General features: G+C 35.7%; 1 protein-coding gene across 1 annotated transcript in view; it reads right to left on the minus strand.

Annotated features, from left to right (window-relative positions):
* Positions 1–573: 573 nt before the first annotated feature.
* LOC107659546 (sortilin-like) overlaps positions 574–18955 on the minus strand; it is a 36531-nt gene continuing 18149 nt past the window's right edge. Inside the window, exons 3-20 of the mRNA XM_016448532.1 lie at positions 12600–12673; positions 12302–12404; positions 11405–11566; positions 11258–11331; positions 9777–9826; positions 9532–9659; positions 9154–9298; positions 8462–8617; positions 8268–8374; positions 7703–7805; positions 4946–5117; positions 3010–3200; positions 2692–2881; positions 2456–2572; positions 2141–2249; positions 1537–1649; positions 1112–1232; positions 574–1019 (exon numbers count right to left, since the gene is read on the minus strand). Coding sequence (XP_016304018.1) covers positions 1005–1019; positions 1112–1232; positions 1537–1649; positions 2141–2249; positions 2456–2572; positions 2692–2881; positions 3010–3200; positions 4946–5117; positions 7703–7805; positions 8268–8374; positions 8462–8617; positions 9154–9298; positions 9532–9659; positions 9777–9826; positions 11258–11331; positions 11405–11566; positions 12302–12404; positions 12600–12673 — 2130 coding nt within the window. The 3' untranslated portion in view covers positions 574–1004. The remainder of the gene's footprint in view (positions 1020–1111; positions 1233–1536; positions 1650–2140; positions 2250–2455; positions 2573–2691; positions 2882–3009; positions 3201–4945; positions 5118–7702; positions 7806–8267; positions 8375–8461; positions 8618–9153; positions 9299–9531; positions 9660–9776; positions 9827–11257; positions 11332–11404; positions 11567–12301; positions 12405–12599; positions 12674–18955) is intronic.

Here is an 18955-nt window from a genome sequence, read left to right on the forward strand (position 1 = left end):
GCCTCAACTCGGTTAACTTAACTTGGGCCCTATTGTTGATTTTTCTGAAGTAAATAACGATATGTGAATTGTGACTATTCACAAGCTGTTTTACGGTATAGGCTAAATGCTTGGAAATTATATTTAAAGTTTTCAAGTCCATTCATTATTTGTAGCATGCAAGCCACCCATAATCGCAGCTTTGTGCTTTGTTACTACAAAGTCTCAGCCTTCTGTCAATTTTATGATAAAATACAAACAATAAATGTGTTTTTACGCTCTTTAATTTGTAGTGAGATAATTCGCCTCAGTTCAAGCGGCATATGAATCAATATTTTCCACTTTGAAATTTGCAGCACGAAATAAACATGAATATTTGAATGCATGCATGAAAAAAATCAGAACAATTTAATACAAACGAATGTCTCATGAAATCGATCAATCAGAGTTTTAACAGCGCAAATTTATCTAGGTTAAATGTTTAAATTAATACTGTGAAATGCTTTAATACTGTAAAAGTGTTTTATGTCTATAGATTTTATTTTAGGCAAGTCGTCATGTTGATTTGAGAAGGCTAAATTTATCAAACATATGCTCAACTCACTGTCCAAGTTGGACTCTGAGAATTCTGATAAGCTGTCGGACAAGGGAAATTCAGGGAAATTGCAGGGAAATTCATTTCCTGGTTTCAATTAAAAGTTCTCCTCGGCTTGGCGGGCCCCCAATCTGCCCGGGCCCATATGCACCTGCATACCCTGCATACCCAGACGCTACGCCACTGAGCAGAGGATTAGAAAACTCCTTTGGGAGATGCTTTTATGAAAATGCATGTTTTTCTCTATTTCTGTCCTTGCAGTCAAATCCTGCTGTGCTGAATCACTGAAAATCTGTCCCCAAGTAGCCAGAAGCAAATCGATTGGTCAGAATGTGCTTGAACGCAGATACACACACATAGAGGGTCATGGGAAGGGTAGGCATTGTGGTTTCTCTCTTTTAAAACAGTCTTATGATGATCCATGTGTCTGTCACTCTAGGAGGTCCTACAGATGTCAAAAATATAATGACAGGATTTATTCAAAGTTCAAATGCGGAAAAGAATATTGCGTTTTTACCAGTGAGTGGCAGTATGTACCTCATCTGAATCATCATGGTAGTGTGTCTTGCCACCCTCCAGTGTGTCCAGGTCATCCACGCCATCGATACCGTTAGCTTCAGCGTGCTGCTGTAATACGGAGTACCTGTGCACCAGGAACCTATCGAAGACATTAAAAAGAAGCCATGAGACAGATATTGCAGATAATGCTGTAGGAAATCAAACTGTATGAACTTATCATATGTACTGCACGATAAAACAATAGTATAATAATAACATTGTTTTTTTCTGGCATAAAAGCAGTAATTATAATATATATATATATATATATATATATATATATATATATATACACAAAAAAAATATATTATTTAAAAAAACATTTTAAAGAAGAATTAAATTTTAAAAATAGATATAGTTCATGCTCTACTGTGTGTGATGTTTAGGAATATGGGGGCACAAACCTTCCTCCACAGACATATTTTTTGATGAAAATAACACCAGCAACGGCACTGATCAACAGAACAGCGATGACCACAGCGATTATAGGAGCTGAATTGAATGAATGTTCTTCTGTCTGAAAAATGCACAATGGGAAAGATCATTTTGTGGCGTTTTTTTTAAACAAGCATAACAAAATTCTCAGTTTTATGGTTCTTATATTCAGCAAAGATGCATTAAATTGATCAAAAGGGACGAAAAAGACATTTATATTGTTACAAAAGATTTCTATTTTAAATAAATGTTGCTCTTTTGAACTTTCTATTCAGCAAAGAATTTCTACAAAACATATATCACGGTTTCCACAAAACTATTCAGCAGCACAACAGTTTTTAACATTGATAATAATTACAAATGTTTCTTACACAGCAAATCAGCATATTAGAATGATTTCCGAAGGATCATGTGACACTGAAGACTGGAGTAATGATGCTGAAAATTCAGCTTGGCATCATAAAAATACATTACACTTTAAAATCAGTAAATCAGTTCTTTTAAATTGTCATATTTCACTATTTTACTGTTTTTACTGTATATTTTAACATGAATAATAAAATAAAAACCTACCAGTAGCTTTGTCCTCAGCAAATTACTCACACATTTCTTACTCAGATCAATCTCTTTTCGTTCTGGAGTTATTCCTCCTTCACAGTGATCCCCGGGAATTTTCCGGTAACTACAATCACAGAAAGTAGAATGTTTAGCATTTAAATAATTCTGTTTCAAAAACATGAACTCATATGCAACAATTTTGCATATGCGAACCGGTTCAGTAAATCAGATTTATAGATTTTCTAGCACAGCAATGTATGCAAAAATAGCTTACACCTGCTGAACATTTCAATACAACTCATGTGGAGTGGAAATAGAGTGATTTGTTACCCGCTGGTCTGAAGATGCTCTTTGCGTCCATGCAGGCAGAACTCCAGTGAATGGCCAATAAGTTCAGGCTGCTCCACACACACAGAGCTGTTTTCCGCATGATAGAATCCAAAGTCACTGCAGGAAAAGAGAGAGACAATGACTGGAATCACAAACGGAATGTATGTCATGAATAGTATAAATTAATCACACTGTACTTTATTGAGTATATTTGATAGGTCGGTATGTGATCGTACCACTGAAAGTCAGTGAGGGTGCAGGGACAAGTCGTGGGCTCCTTGGTGACAATGAAATCCCACCCGTTCCAGCAGACTGAGTCCTTTCGTAACCGTAAAAACCTTTCCTTGTATCCCAGCATGCACCCATCAGTGGGGTTGCTAATATCGCTTGAGTGAGCGAGCCACTCGATGTAGTCATTCTCCTGACCTGCAGCAGTAGTATTTGGTTAGTTCAGGGCACTGTGTACATATTTTAAGATTTGCTCTTCTGGACTGGATTCTGTATGCTTTTATATTAGTTTATGAAATACTTTTTAGAGATATTATATCACTCACAGTCTCTAGAGAGCAACTGCCTGAAATCAACAGTGACAGAAACCCAGTACTGATTCAGGACAGTTTCCCTGTAGCCCCAAAGGCTGATATTCATGGAACGGGCACCAGGTTCTGATGCCAGCCCAGTGAAGTACATTGGATCATCGGTGAACTTATGCACATGCCAACACTGACCTTCATCAGTGGAAAATCTAGTGAAAATAAATGTACATATTAGTGCTGTCAAACGATTAATCGCATCCAAAATAAAAGGTTTTGTTTACATAGTATGTGTGTATGTACTGTGTATATTTATTATGTATATATAAATACACACACATGCATGTATATATTTAAGAAAAATGTTAAGTTTATACATTAAATATATTTATATATAATATACATTTTATGAATATAAATATATACATGTAAATATTTTCAAAATATATGCTGTATGTGTCACGATCTGTGCTGGGAGTAGCGCGGAACGAGGAACAAGGAGACGTGGAGTACATAAACAGTCTTTAATCCTTGGAAACACAGGGGAATTACACAACATCCAACGAGTAGGACCGACAAAGGAAGACTACACAGACTGGGGCTAATAAACACAGGGCAATCAGGGGAACACAGGTGCATGGAATCAATCAAATTAACATGAGGAGAGACTGGGTCACGGGGAGCAAATCACACATAGACAGTCCAGAACCCTGACAGTATGTGTGTATTTATATATACATAATAAATATAAACATAAACACAGTACACACACATATATTATGTAAACAAAAACTTTTATTTTGGATGCGATTAATCACTAATCGTCATTTGCATGGAATCAATCAAATTAACATGAGGAGAGACTGGGTCACGGGGAGCAAATCACACATAGACAGTCCAGAACCCTGACAGTATGTGTGTATTTATATATACATAATAAATATAAACATAAACACAGTACACACACATATATTATGTAAACAAAAACTTTTATTTTGGATGCGATTAATCACGATTAATCATTTGACAGCACTAGTAAATATTAAGAATTAAATATGAAATAAATATATTTAAATTAAAAGTTTTAATTTTAAAGGGTTCACCCAAAAATGTCGCTCCTCACTCACCCTCATGTCGTTCCAAACCTGTAAGATGTTCATCTTTATAGCGCAAATTAAAAGTCCATGTGACATCAGTGGTTCAACTTTAATTTTATGAAGCTACGAAAATATTTTTTGTACACAAAGAAAACAAAAATAACTTTATTTCTTCTCTTGCATGTCAGTCTTCGATGCTCGTTCACAACAGCACCACGACGCATGCGTGTGCATTCTTCTGCTCGTAAACAAGCCGCAGCGCATCCGGCTTCTACGGCAGCAGCACCACACACATGCATCATGGTACTGTCATGAACGTGTATCGAAGACTGACAAAGAAGAGAAGAAATCGTTGAATACTTTCGTTATTTTTTATTTCTTTGCACACAAAAAGTATTCTCGTAGCTTCATAAATTTAAGGTTGAACGACTGATGTCACATGGTCTATTTTAACGATGTCCTTACTACCTTTCTGGGCCATAAACTGTGCCAGTTGCGTTGCTGTCTTTGGGAGGGTCAGAAAGCTCTTGGATTTCATCAAAAATACCTTAATTTGTGTTCTAAAGATGAAAACTATCCCTTTACATAAAATAAATAAAATATAAATATATGTAAATGTAAGTTTTTTACTTTTATATATAATTTTTTTTTTAAATGAAGTGATAATCCTTGCTGTCTTTATTTTTTTCTATTGTTCATTTAATTTAATACAAAATCAATTACATTCTACTTATGTCAACCAGACATAACCATTTAAATAAATTTGTTATAAGATTATCTTTTGTAACACTGGAACATTTATCTCTCATGCGGAGGTCAAATCATTATAAATACACATAAATACTAGACAGAAAGCTCACTTGATCTGTGAAATGGGTTGTGAGGGGTTGTGCTCCACCGCTACTAGCAGTCCTCCTGAATCCAGTATGGCGTAGTGATGGGGGCCTTTCAGTGCCTGAAACCATGTGTAACCCCCATCATCAGACACATACACGTCTGGAGAAAGCACATAAACTGCACCTCCCACACTCCCTAATGAAAGAGCAGATGGAAAAGAGACGCAAGTCAGAGAAATGCAGCAGTCCTGTAAAACTCCCAATCACACCATAAAAGTGTATTTAAAAAATGACATAATGGCATATATATATATATATATATATATTAAAGTTTTTAAATATACTTTTATATTGCAATAATTTCAATCTTCAAATTAATGTACAAACAACATAAAGACAGTATGTTTTTTAATATTTGTTTAACAGCATCTTTTTTATGACTGAAGGCCAGTATCAATGATACCAATACTGATACCCCCCCCTAATATTTAACCATTGACTATAGCAATCAATTTGAACATTTATTAAACTTAAAAAAATAACTTCTAATTTAAGTGAACTTAAAACAATCTTCAGATGAACCCATTATAATAAATGTCATATTTACTTGTGTCCTTCAGCAGAAATATACAGAAATTGCAACTGAAGTTATCAAACACTAAATTCTAAATTAAATATAGATGAATTCATAAAGCTATAAAAGTTATTGGTTTACTATTTTTTTCTCTTTTTTTCTTTCCTTTGATTAACAGACATCACAGCATCTGGGTTATTAGGTTGTTTTAGCTGCTATGTCTTTAAGAGCTGCCGCTGCTGAACATGATGCAGATCTGACACGCATCGTATTTTCTATCAACTCTCTTTACCTTTTCTGACCCACTTCGTCTCCAGTAATGAACTGACAGAAAGCACATAAACTGCACCTCCCACACTCCCTAATGAAAGAGCAGATGGAAAAGAGACGCAAGTCAGAGAAATGCAGCAGTCCTGTAAAACTCCCAATCACACCATAAAAGTGTATTTAAAAAATGACATAATGGCATATATATATATATATATATATGATGAACCCATTATAATAAATGTCATATTTACTTGTGTCCTTCAGCAGAAATATACAGAAATTGCAACTGAAGTTATCAAACACTAAATTCTAAATTAAATATAGATGAATCCTTAAAGCTATAAAAGTTATTTTTCCCTATTTTCTTTGTCCTCTGCTATTTCTTTAAGAGCTGCCACTGCTGAATGTGACGCGGATCGCCTTTTAATCGCCTTTTTGGTAACTTCATGAATTAACTGACCACGGCATTGCATGCACGTAGTTTATTTTGCGCTTTGATATGAAATGATACAGGCTACAGCGCACGCCGGCGCCTTTGTGCATGCAATTGAAGAGCCGTTTTAGGGGGGCGTGGCAGAGTCTTAACTTTGATAAAGAATATCTCTTTGGTTTTGAGACTTTAGTCTTTGCAACTTCAGGGATCTTATCTATTCACGAACAGCTTGTAACACTCCAAAGAGAAAGGAAAACTTGAAATCGCATCATATGACCCCTTTAAATACCATATTTAAATTTAAATACTTTTAAGTCTTTAAATTCATTTAAATGGATAACATCACCTGTGTACCTAATTACTGTTTGTCTGATGAGTGCATAAATCTCTGAACAAAAAGAGGTTTCAATAAGCGCCACCTGCTGGCGATAGCTGTAAATGTAAACACAATAAAAGCTCACATTGTTTTCCAAAGACAGATATTGATTACAATGGTCTGTATCTTAAACCTGCATTGATTGCTTGCCTCCACTGTAACTGATTTCCCCACACAAATGTCAATGCTTTGATGCTAACTTAAGTTTTATCACTGTTAATGCTAGAATGTCCAATAATGTGTTTATTTACAAAAAGGCATGAGTAGAGAAAAATGAGGCAATTTCATTTTTATCAAATTTTTCATAAAACTGCAATTTAAATATATTATTTCTATAGGCTATACAAAAAAAGGACAAAATAAATAGGCTGAATAAGCTGATCTATAGCATGTTAAATGGTGGTTGCCTAGTCTATGAATGGTACACCCCCCTAAGCTTACAGAAATGGTTTGACCCAAGTCTTCAGCAGCCAATGGCACTGACCCACTCAAAATGATTTTTAACGTGTATTTAAGGCATATTTAACACGTTATATACGCGCTGATTTTTCACGTGCAAACAACACGTATTTAACGCGTTAAATACACGTGAAATATGCGTATTTAACGTGTTGTTGACGTGTTAAAATTCACGTGTTTTTGGCGCCCATGGCCTTCCATATGGTGCTGAAGTGAAGCGGAGCGTGTGCGTCTGAAACGTCTCCCGTTTGCACTTCTTGTCAAGAGAAAAAGTGACAGAAGCAGCAGTTGTGAGTGGGATGGCCAACCCTAGCCCTGCCCCTGCGTTAATTGCGTTAAGTATTTTTAACGCGTTAAACTGAAAAAATTAATCGCCTGCGTTAACGCGCTAATTTTGACACCACTAATATATATATATATATACACATACATATATACACACACAGAGACATAAATATTCTGTAGTTTGAGAAATTAAAAATTTAATTAGCTCTACTACAATCAAAATGTGTTTTTCTTCAATAAAAACAAAATAATATACAACTCTCTTTATTATCCTGAAAGTTGGAGGTGGTGAAAATGGTTATACTAAGGTTTACACTGAATGTGAGTCAGGGATAGTTTTGCCTTGTAGAAAGACATGCGATGGAGAATGTGGGCTGTAATCACCATGTGCCAGGATGAGTCCCACAGCATTGGGCTCGGAGAGGGGCTGCATGGGCACGTTCAGTTTTATAGAGATGCTGTAGGAGGCATGAATATGCAGACTACACTGCAGATGACAGAGATACATATGAGATTAACATGAAATCACATACATATATCCTATTTCTGCAATTCAGGTGCTTATTTTCAGAAACAAAATAAATATTTTGTCATACATTTGCATAAAATCATTAACTTATCCACAACAGAACAGGCAATGTTGAAGATAGTAACACAAAGCATTTCAAAAGGTTTAAATTGTTATTGCAGTTTCACAATGCCAAGTGTTTTAGCTCTGAGAAAGCACTTAGAAATATGAACTATTCAATAATAGCACCATGAACATATTACATATTGCAACTGTCCTGCTCAAGGACACAATAATGATTTCTTATTGATTGTTTTTTTTAGGGGGAACAAACCAGAAACCTTTTGATTACTGGCTCTAGTAACACACTATGTGTTCTCCATGATTTATGTCTAAAATAAAGTTCACATTCTGGCTGTGTCGTTTCTGTGAGGCTCTCACTTTGTCCAGGGTCACAGTAGTGGAGTCACACTCTCCGTTCCAGGGTTTCTGCAGTGGTCGCCACTCTCCACCTTGATTAAATGTGATCACTGTCTGCACAGAGCCATCTGGAGAGGGAAGACACACATCAGACAATATGAGATTTATGTAAATTCTTCCTTAATGTGTTGTGATGATTACAGTCACAGCCTTACCCATGGCGAGCACACTGGTCATATATACGCCCCTTAGAGAGGTGATGTTGGTGAAGTCGGTGTCTCCACCTGTAGTGGTGTACAAATGACGTTCCAGACACTTGGAAAACACTATACCTCGGTCATCTGACACATATATGGTACCAATACTGGAGTCTGATGAAGTAAAAACAATTGTTAGTCCCTAGGTTCTGATATCAAGGTTACAAATCATATATTCATATAATATTGGCTGGCCTGGAATATTATATACACAGCATTAATTGATTGAAATAAAACTGACATAAAATAAAGTATAAATATTAGGCAAAACTTAAATGTTGTAGTAAAATAAGTCGAAGCCGAAGTACTAAAATTACTAAGACTAAAACTGAAATAAAAATAAACTAAAGCTAATTATAAAATAAAAAAACAAACTAATACTTAAATTAAGAGATACTTAAACTTAAATACTTAAACTAAAATTGAAAATGAATGAAAATTTTAAATTGAAAACTGAAAATATAAAAATGAAAGCTAATTTACCAAATAAAAGCTATAGCTATTGCAAAGTACTATAAAAGGATACAAATATTATTAAAATAACACTGATCCAAACCTCAGGTCTCAGCAATATGATATATCTGGATATTGACAGACTATTATTTCAAATAGGAGATTTATTTATGCTGAACAATAAACATTCGCTTCACCTCCAGGTTCGTCTACGTGCATGAAAACCATATCATTGTTTGCGGCTAGAATGGAGTAAAACTGCTCGTGTCCAACGGTGGGGAGTTGAGCCATATCCCACGTCTCCCCCTGATCTACTGAGACGTGAATCATGCGTGTGGAACCCTGCAAAAGAAAATAAGTGTTTTTGATATCTGCATGTGTTTTCAATCTCACATGATACAGCTCTAGTAAAAAACCTAATGTGATGCTGTATTTACTGTATATTTTATCATATAAATGCAGGCTTGGTGAGCATAAGTGACTTCTTTGCAGCCCCACACTTTTTAACAGTATCTAAGTAGGCAGCACACTTGATTTTGGAACAGAATTATACACAATACATCGTGAGAGCTCACCGAGTCGGACATGATTGTGGCAAAAACGAAGCGTCCACCCAGGCCAAAGGAATAAATCCTGCTTCCTATAGTTTTGAATGTTTTGCCATAGTCTAAAGATTTCCTCAGCTCAAGCATTCCCCTGTCACCTGAGATAAAGAAATTCACAAGTATGATGACTGAGGAACAACAAGCAGGAAGCATCTTTCCATTTCCAACACTGTTCAAATGATCCTTAAAAGATATACTAAAATAAAGCCACTCACTGCAGGATCCACTGGGGTTTGTGGTTAAGAAAATGGTGTCATTGATTCCCCTGAAATGACAGGCAAACAGATACAATGAAAAATTTCCATCCGTCCATGCTGAATTCACCACTGCAAACAAAAGCTATCTCTGTTAAAGGGGTCATATGATGTTGCTAAAAAGAAAATTATTTGGTGTATTTGGTGTAATGAAATGTGTTTGGATATAGTGCTCTTTTGGAAGGCCAAGCAAAATAGTTTCGCTTTCACAACGAAACACACAGCACCTTCACGACATGGCGGCAGCAACAATACTAAAGCGAGAATACCAGTTACGCCTTCTTTCTTTGCGTGAACATTTGGGCGGCGTTATGCAAATCTTCCCACATCGTGACATAGACATGTGGGGGCGTGTTAGAACGAGCCGTTTTAGGTAGGCGTGGTTGACTCTTAACTTTTATAAAGAATATCTCTTTGGATTTGAGACTTTAGTCTTTGCAACTTTACAGATCTTCTTTATGCACCAAGAGCTTGTAACACTTCAAAGAGAAAGGAAAAATTGAAATCGCATTATATGACCCCTTTAAGAATGGTCCTATATAAGATGGCTACTACAGATCTAACTAAATGCCTCAGTTTCTTCAGTGAACAATCAAATGTGATTTTTGAGTGTTAGAACTGTAAAGCTCAAAGGAATAGTTGGAAATTGTGTTATAATGGAGTCACCCATTTGCTATATGAAAAACAAAACATCAAACATTCTGCCTAAGAGATTTTGTTGATTTTGTGAATAAAGTAAAATTCTGGTTTGGAATGACATGGGCTATTTCAAAAACCATATGTTCCACTAAAAAGCTCTAATTTGATATAAGAATGAAATATGTTCTCGTGTGAGAACTGTAACCTCAAACTAATGTACATTACAAAAATGCAACTGCAATAGATCATGCTTCATTTGACAGTCAACAGAAATTAACTGCTGTTAAAATACTTAAATCTAAATTAGCTCTAGGCAGCAATGAGATTCAAATCCACAACATAGATTAAAATCAGAAAGCACTTGGACACACCAATCACAATGAAGAACAGATATGTCTTTTTGGACAAAGAACTCTTGCATATTGCACACAAAAATATCAAGATATTTTTCAAAAATGCATGCTCCATTTTAAAGCAGTCAGGATCGATGCACAGTTTTTCATGAAGTGGGAGGCAAAATCGTATTTACAAGTTCCCAGGCTGCAGGGTTTATGACAATAAATCTTGGAGATATATTAAAAAGTTTAGTTTGAGACACTTAGTAGCTAAACATTACCATGTTAACACGCAGAGTTATATCCAACTGTTACTATATGCTGCATAAAAAGGGAACTGGTTGATCTGATGTTCAAAGTGGGCCAGAATTAGCTGCAATATGGCCTAGACTTTGCCAGTAGTCCAAACTCTGACTACATAAGACAACTGTTACTTATTAATTCATTTATGTATGTTTATTATCATACCATTTCATAAGACACACAGTCTCATGGATCTTCCTCCAGCTTGCCCCAAAGTCTTCAGACAGCCATAAGTCATACTGAAAAAATAAGAAAACCATTTTAGTACATGTACTTTTGCACAGGAAATGAATGTCTAATCAGAGTTCTTACACTGATGCTGTAGACCATGAGTATGTTGCTGTCTCTGGGGTTGTATGTGATCTGCATTAATGGATGGAAGGGAAGCTCAGAGGTCACAAAGCTCTTGCCGAAATCAACCGAACTGAAAATTTTGGTAACTCTCCCCTCGGTTAGATCACCTGTGAGGATCACCTGTGGGTCAGATCATAAACCTGTTCAGTAATTCATCAAACAATTTGACAAGTGGAGGAAACTCAGTAAATACACTTATAATGGATAGAGAAGCTTTTAAAAGTCAAATTTTTGTTGAAGCAAAAAAAACAAACACTACTCTTCCAAAATTTGATGTTGGTGACATTTTTTTCATGTTTTTGAAAGAAGTCTTCTATGCTCGCCATGACTGCAATTATTTGATCAAAAATATTAGAACCATTTAAAATATCTTTCTATTGTTTTCTACTGTAATGAATTTCAAAATGTAATTTATTTCTGTAATACAAAGCTGAATTTTCATCATCACTACTCCAGTCTTCAGTGTCACATGATATTGAAAACAGTTGTTCTGCTTAATATTTTTGTGGAAACTGTGATATATTTTTTTAGTATTGTTTGATGATTAGAAAGTAAAAAAAAAACTTATTTATTAAAAATATCTATTCTTTTTTTAAATTATACATGTCTTTACTGCCACTTTTGCTCAATAAAAGTATTAATTTCTCCACTAAATGAGCCTAAACCTTTGAATGGCAGTGTATGCTTGTTACTAGAGCTCATCCTTTTGAGGTGGGACTACTTTTCCACCTGTATGAACTTCTTGTTTGCTTGTACACACATCACAATTTCACAGCACACCAAAGCCACTTTCATTACATTGAATAAAATAACCTAAAATAATACTTTCAGAACAGCAGAGAAGTAAATCTTCACCTTCCCTGAATTTTCGGGACCAATCGCCATGCCAAACTCTGTCTGTATGAAGGTGTTGTTAATGAGGTCGGTGATGTCCTGGAATGTCTTTCCATAGTCTTCACTGACCCAGAAGAGATAAGAGGGAGTTATGGATCATGTGATAGAGCAAAACAAACAAAAATAAAAAATCAACCAAATGTGTACCAACATTTATATTGAAAGTGGAAGGATTCATTACACTTTCTGAACTGCAGCATTAAAAACTGCTAAATCACTCCAGCTAGAGCTTGGACACTGTCCTGAAACACACTCTTACCTTCTGTACAGTCTGGACTGACCAAACCGCATGATAAAAAGAGGAACCTGGAATGTGGTCAGCACCAGCAGAACCTGAACAGGAGAAGGGCACAGTGGATATTTTAGCATGTGCATGTGAAAGACTCAGAATGGTTCAGAAACTCGCAGTGCAGTGAAGCATTCATAGAGATTTAAACTCTGGCTCGGCCGAGTTACATATACTTATACATATACATATACATATACATATACATATACATATACTATACATATTTTAGTCCAGTCATGTGCTTTCAACAATGAAAATGTAAACTAAAGGTTATTTAAAACAGGGACGAGCCCTTCATCGTGTCCCACCCCAAATTTCTATCTTTAAAAACATAAATAGTATCTATTTTGATTCATGTTTCTTCTTACAAAAGAAATATTTCTGGAAAGTCCTTTTTTTACGAGCCTGAAAAAATAGAACAGTATTCTTTAGAGGTGCAATAAGTAATTGACAGAAAGGTGCTAATTATGACGCCTCAAAAGTAGAAAAGGTGTCTCAAAAGACGCCACTCTTTGAAAGTGTTTGCACAGAGTTAACAGAAATGTATTTGAGTTTTGTTGTTGTTGGGTGAACGCTGGGCTGAAGGAGTAATTACAGCTTGTACATCATTTAGTTGGCACTAAATGACAGTTTGAGGTCTTGTCAAACTAGGCTCTGAAGAGTCTTTCAGCCTCTGAAGCTGTAATTCACTTGTTCCTGTTTCACATTGACATGATTGTAGGGGCCACATTCCTGCGAGTCAGATCCTGAAGTGACCGCAGAACAGCTTAGTGGCTAAATGACTTAGCTACTGGCTGCTGGTTAGTAAACATAGTGGAAGTAACTAAGTGAATTAGAAGGATTGGGGCTAATCAGAAGGTTGTTGGTTCAAACCTCAAAGCAGTTGGGAATTTCAATCAGAACCCAAATAGTTCTATGTGGTATTAAAATTTCTATGAAGATTTATGGGATATATTGGATATATGTGGATTTATTTGAAACATGGTTTGAATATAAAGTCAATATGTTTTGTCATGGCATTTTTTCAAGCACAATTACATTTTTTTTGGTGATATTTACAAAAAAATTGCAATAACTGCTGAGTTTTGTTGTCAATGGTGCATTAAAAGCAATGCTGCTATACGTCATGGTGGGTTTGTTATGAGGATGCTACACTGTAAAAAAATTCCGTAAAATTTACGCTAAAAAAGCAGCAGCTGTGGTTGCCGGAATTTTACCTTAAAAAATACGGTAGCAACATTTTAGGTTTTACGGTTTTAACTTAAATTTACAGTTAAATACCGTAATTTCATTACCTGACATAATGTTAATATACCAACCTATTGAAGTACTGAAATCTGTTTTGTACCTTTGTAATACACTGATAACCACCAAATGCAAGTGGTGATGAGAAAGTCACATGATGAACCAAAGCCCATCACAAGCAGCTTTTAAATAATAACATATATAGAAGGTGCACAGTGTCATTCACACAAACACCAAACACCATCATGGTAACACACATGAAACTGAAATAATGCAATAAACATTCATTTAACAACATTAGGTGTAACACACAACCCTAATATACAAAACTGATAAGAAAAAAAGAAGAAACATTGTTATTTCAACAAAAAAACATCACATTTGAAATGTAACGCAGGGAAATCTGGGAATGTCAATTTACGGTTATTCACTGTAAATCATACGGTCTTTTTCCACTTCCAAAAATGGTATACTACCGTAAAATTAATGTCCAATACATGTAATGTCCAATACAGTTTTTTACCATATACAGTAGGGGAATTTACCCTTAACCATTTAACAGGTTTTTACTGTAGCATTTTTACAGTCTTTTACCGTTAAATTGCCATTTTACCATAAATTTACCTAAATTAAAAGCATAAAAAATCATCTGGTGTGGCATTACAACATTTGCTGATGCAGTTTTTTTTTTTTAAATACCACATTGCATGTCACACTATATGATAAAGCCCTCACATTATAGTATAGATTACACTACTGTTCAAAAGTTTGGATTGGTAAGATTTTTAAACTAAGATTGACAAAAATAAAATAAAAACAACAACAAAAAATGTAATAAAACAAAAATAAGATTTTTCAAATAAAATTTACAAAACAGTCTCTTGTTCTCACAAAGGCGACATTTATTTGATCAAAACACAGTAAAAACAGGCACACTGTGATTATTACAATATTATTACAATGTTTTCTATTCGAAAATATTTAAAATATAATTTATTCCTGTGATGCAAAGTTGACATTTTAGCATCGATACTCTAGTCTTGAGTGTCACATGGTCCTTCAAGAAATCATTCTAATATGCTGATTTGCTGCTGAAGAAAAATGTCTTATTGTCAATGTTGAAAAGTTGTGCTGCTCAAAAGAACAGCATTTATTTGCAATTTAATGCTGCCTTCTTGAATAAAAGTATATATATACACACACACACACACACACACACACACACACACTTACACAATTACCTTTAATTGCAGTTACAGTTGATGTAGGCAGAACAAAATCCCTATTTTACCAAACCTTGATGCATTTAAAACTGGATATTGTTCATGCTATGGTACTGTATTCTTATTTTAGATAATTAGTCAAATCTGACTCACCCCTGTGCCATCTCCAACCCAGGCCAGAGACACCATGCCACTCAGGTCATTGAAGTTATGCTGAAAAAGAGAAGTAGAGACATAATAAAGATTGCTTGACTGCAAATAAACATTGTAGTTAAAATTCTGGAGATGGATGATCTTAATAATCCCTGCACCGGCGATGTGAACGTATCAAATTTTTTCTACAAAAACAACCTGCATAACTCAAATTAAATTCAAACTAAAGCAAAACAGATCATTTTCATTAGCAACACTCTAAAATCTATTTTATTGCAATCTTGTTCTCTCTCCTGCTCTCTCAGTCCGGAAGCAGGTTTGTTTTCAGATCGCTTCTGTGGTGAAACTAAACACCACAGACTGTTTTACTGTAGTCCACAGGGATGAGATTGCAGGCTGGAATCAGACTAAAAATTTTAAACATAGATTGAAAAAAAAAAAATAATGACTAAAAACAGGACTCTAAACCACAGCTTTACATAGCTAAAAATAAGAAACATCCAGTACAGAGCAGAAAGTTGTCACACAAATACAACTAAAAAATCTAATATGAGAAAAACATGCTTTAGAAGAAAAGGGAGAAATTCTAATTTCTGTATTATAGACAAAAAACAGCATTTTTATACACATTTTATATGCAAATGTTTTGATTTGATGGTAAAGCTTTCCAATTTGGAGACAAGCAGACACAAAGTAGACAATCGTTGACATGCAATAAAAGACTCATGCAGATTCTTTGCTCAGAAATTCTTGTCTTGGAAGAATTTAGAGCAATAATTGAGTTAAATCGGTCATTCTTGAGATTTCTTTTAAAAATCTAAACAAGATTCATGTGAGCCGTAGTGTTTTTTCATCAGAAAAGCAGGATATTTCTCCATTTAATCTCATTACTCTATATGAACCACTGAGACATTAAAGAGACCCTTTAGGAAGTTAAACTGATCAATAATCAGCTAAAAAACAACAATTATGTTAGTGTTACGAATCCGGTCCATGGACTTCCGTCCGATTGCCACCAGAGATCACTCGTACATCATATTGACTCTCTCACTACACAGACTGTTACACGTCACCACAGACTACATTTCCCATCATCCATTGCACTGATTGCACACAGCTGTATCCAATCACACACACACTATATTACACTCACTCAGACTCACTCAAACTGCCGAGTATTGTTTAGCATTAATCACTCACCCAGCGATAGCTACTCTACGGAGCCAGTTCTTGTTTTCCTAGTTTAGTCATAGTCTCGCCTTGCCTGTTTTACTGTGTTCAGATTCTTGCCTGTGTTTTCGGATTACCCTTTTGTCTTGCTGTTTTGGACTCTGTTTGCCCCTGCCTGGAATATTGCTATTAACCTGGATTATCTCTTGCCTTGCCCTGTTGAATTACGTTCACCATCGATTGACCCTTGCCTGTTTCTTGGACAATCTTGTGTCTTGCCCGTACCATACCCATTTGCTGGTGTTCGACCCTGCCTGTGTTTTGACCATGTTTATTAATAAAAGCTTGCAAATGGATCCGCACGTCTCTAGTCCCTGTCGCCTCGTAACAGTTAGTAATGCCATTTAGATGGTGTAATAATAGGCAACTATGCAAACACATTTACAGTGCTTAATCAGAATAATCCTGGTGATTCTAGAAAGAAAAACACAAGTGCTGGGATTTATCTTTCCACAGGGAAGCGGAACCATGTAGCGACATGCACACAGAAACCACTGCTGATTCTACAGATGGCTGTGCCGCTGTCAGCCGCCCCACACTGCTAGGGAATGTGCGTGTTTGTGTGTAAGGGCACATTTAAGAGGACAGGCCCACTGTCCTCTTAAATGAAAGGGACTGAAACCTCCCTTTCAGTTTCATTTGCTGGAATGCGAGACCCAGATGGTCTGTGTGTGTGTGTGTGTGTGTGTGTGTGTGTGTGTGTGTGTGTGTGTGTGTGAGAGAAAGAGAGAGAGAGAGGAACAGAGCGAGTGCCCCACATTTTCATCTGCCTCACACACTGAGAACAAGAGAGCAACTGATGTCCAAGAGATTGTGGGAGAGAAAAGGAGGAAAAAGAATAAAGAGAGTCCAAACACACATAAACAGGCTCTGCTCCAAAAGCTTGTGAGCTCTGATATGGAACCTTGTAAGTGGACGCTCCACACAGACAGCAATTCCTGCTTCGTTCTGAGAGATTGATTTCAATAGAGTATGTTGCTAAATGCACATACATTAGGGTAAAATAGAATTGCATTATTATTACAGCATTCTTATTTAAAATCTACTCGTCATACTGGGATTATTCAACCCGATCTCACTGCAATTTACGAGGTTGCTAATTCATGCAAATTCGTACAACCTGCTTGTACAAATTCGTATGTTTTGTGGAAAATCATATGTAGTTTATGAGGTGGCAAATTCGTAGGAATTCATACAAATGACCACCACTAACCCCGCCCCTAAACCTACTACCCCTCACAGAGTTGAGGTCATTCAAATTTGTATGAATTAGCCACCTCCTTAAATACGTACGAATTGGTCGTGAGATAGTGTTGGGTAATTAATTTTTTTTTTTTTTGGAAAGAATAAATAAATAAAATAATTTTGTAGAAAAATTGGTTAAAAGTAATGTTATTGTCATTTAGAACAGACCGTGTCAGAAGTGTTCCAGTGATTTCTTAAATGGTGCCTATGTAGGCAGCTCAATGTGTTTTGGAACAGAGCCACACATTCCTGGGTGTTTTTTATTTAATGTAGGAAGATATTGTGGTAACAGGGGTGTGTGCAAAAATATGCCAAATATGAAGTATTTAAAAAGTAATAAAAAAAAAAGTTTTAATACAACGTACTGTATATGAATGCCAAAATAATGACAATGGCAATTTGTTTAAACAATTTGTTTAGAAAGAACTGTATACAAGTATATAATAATAAAATACAATTTTATTGTAATTTTATTATAAAAACTATAAAATAAAAAAAATAATAAAACATCAAAAATGGCAATCAATATGGAATAGAGCCAACACGTTTTTGGAACAAAAACCAAGAAGTAGTAAAGAAAAAACTTCTAATATGGGGACAACACCCAATTCACACATTAAGATCCATTTTGAGTATCTCATCTAAGGAGGCCTCCACTCTACACCTTTCTATGGATCACATCCTCTCTACATTTTTGCGATTCCACCAAAGCCCCTGGGGATCAATGACCATGCCACAGAATACTCAGTTTTTCACTTCTGCTCAGTGATGACAGCGTCTTACAATTTTTACACATTGTTTTTTTTCTTAAACAGCAGCTGTACTTAGTCCAGGGAAGCAAAAGAACCACAGCATTTTTGAAACTCACTAGCATTCAGGCCCATGGAAATTTGCACTCTTACAATCCAAAGTGTGAACAAAAGTTTCCATGTTACCAACCTAGCCAATGTCCCTCTGATGCAACCCACCTCAAAACAGCCCCTGAATGTTACATGTGATCCAGAACAGCAAGAAAAAGTCATCTAAAACACCTGCACAAACTCCAGGGCCAGTGTTCCCTGCTCAGTAATGTGTCTTTGAATAATGGCTACAGTTGTTGCCTCTCCATTCCTTGCCATATTTAAACCAGAAGGAAAGACACATGCTGACATCCCTGTCATGGCCAATAAAACAGGCTTGCCAACAATGGGCTCAACACAAACAATGGGTATGTGTGTTCACACACATACA

The sequence above is a fragment of the Sinocyclocheilus anshuiensis genome, unplaced genomic scaffold (assembly GCF_001515605.1).
Source record: "Sinocyclocheilus anshuiensis isolate Anshui unplaced genomic scaffold, SAMN03320099.WGS_v1.1 scaffold848, whole genome shotgun sequence".
Taxonomy (NCBI): Eukaryota; Metazoa; Chordata; class Actinopteri; order Cypriniformes; family Cyprinidae; genus Sinocyclocheilus; species Sinocyclocheilus anshuiensis.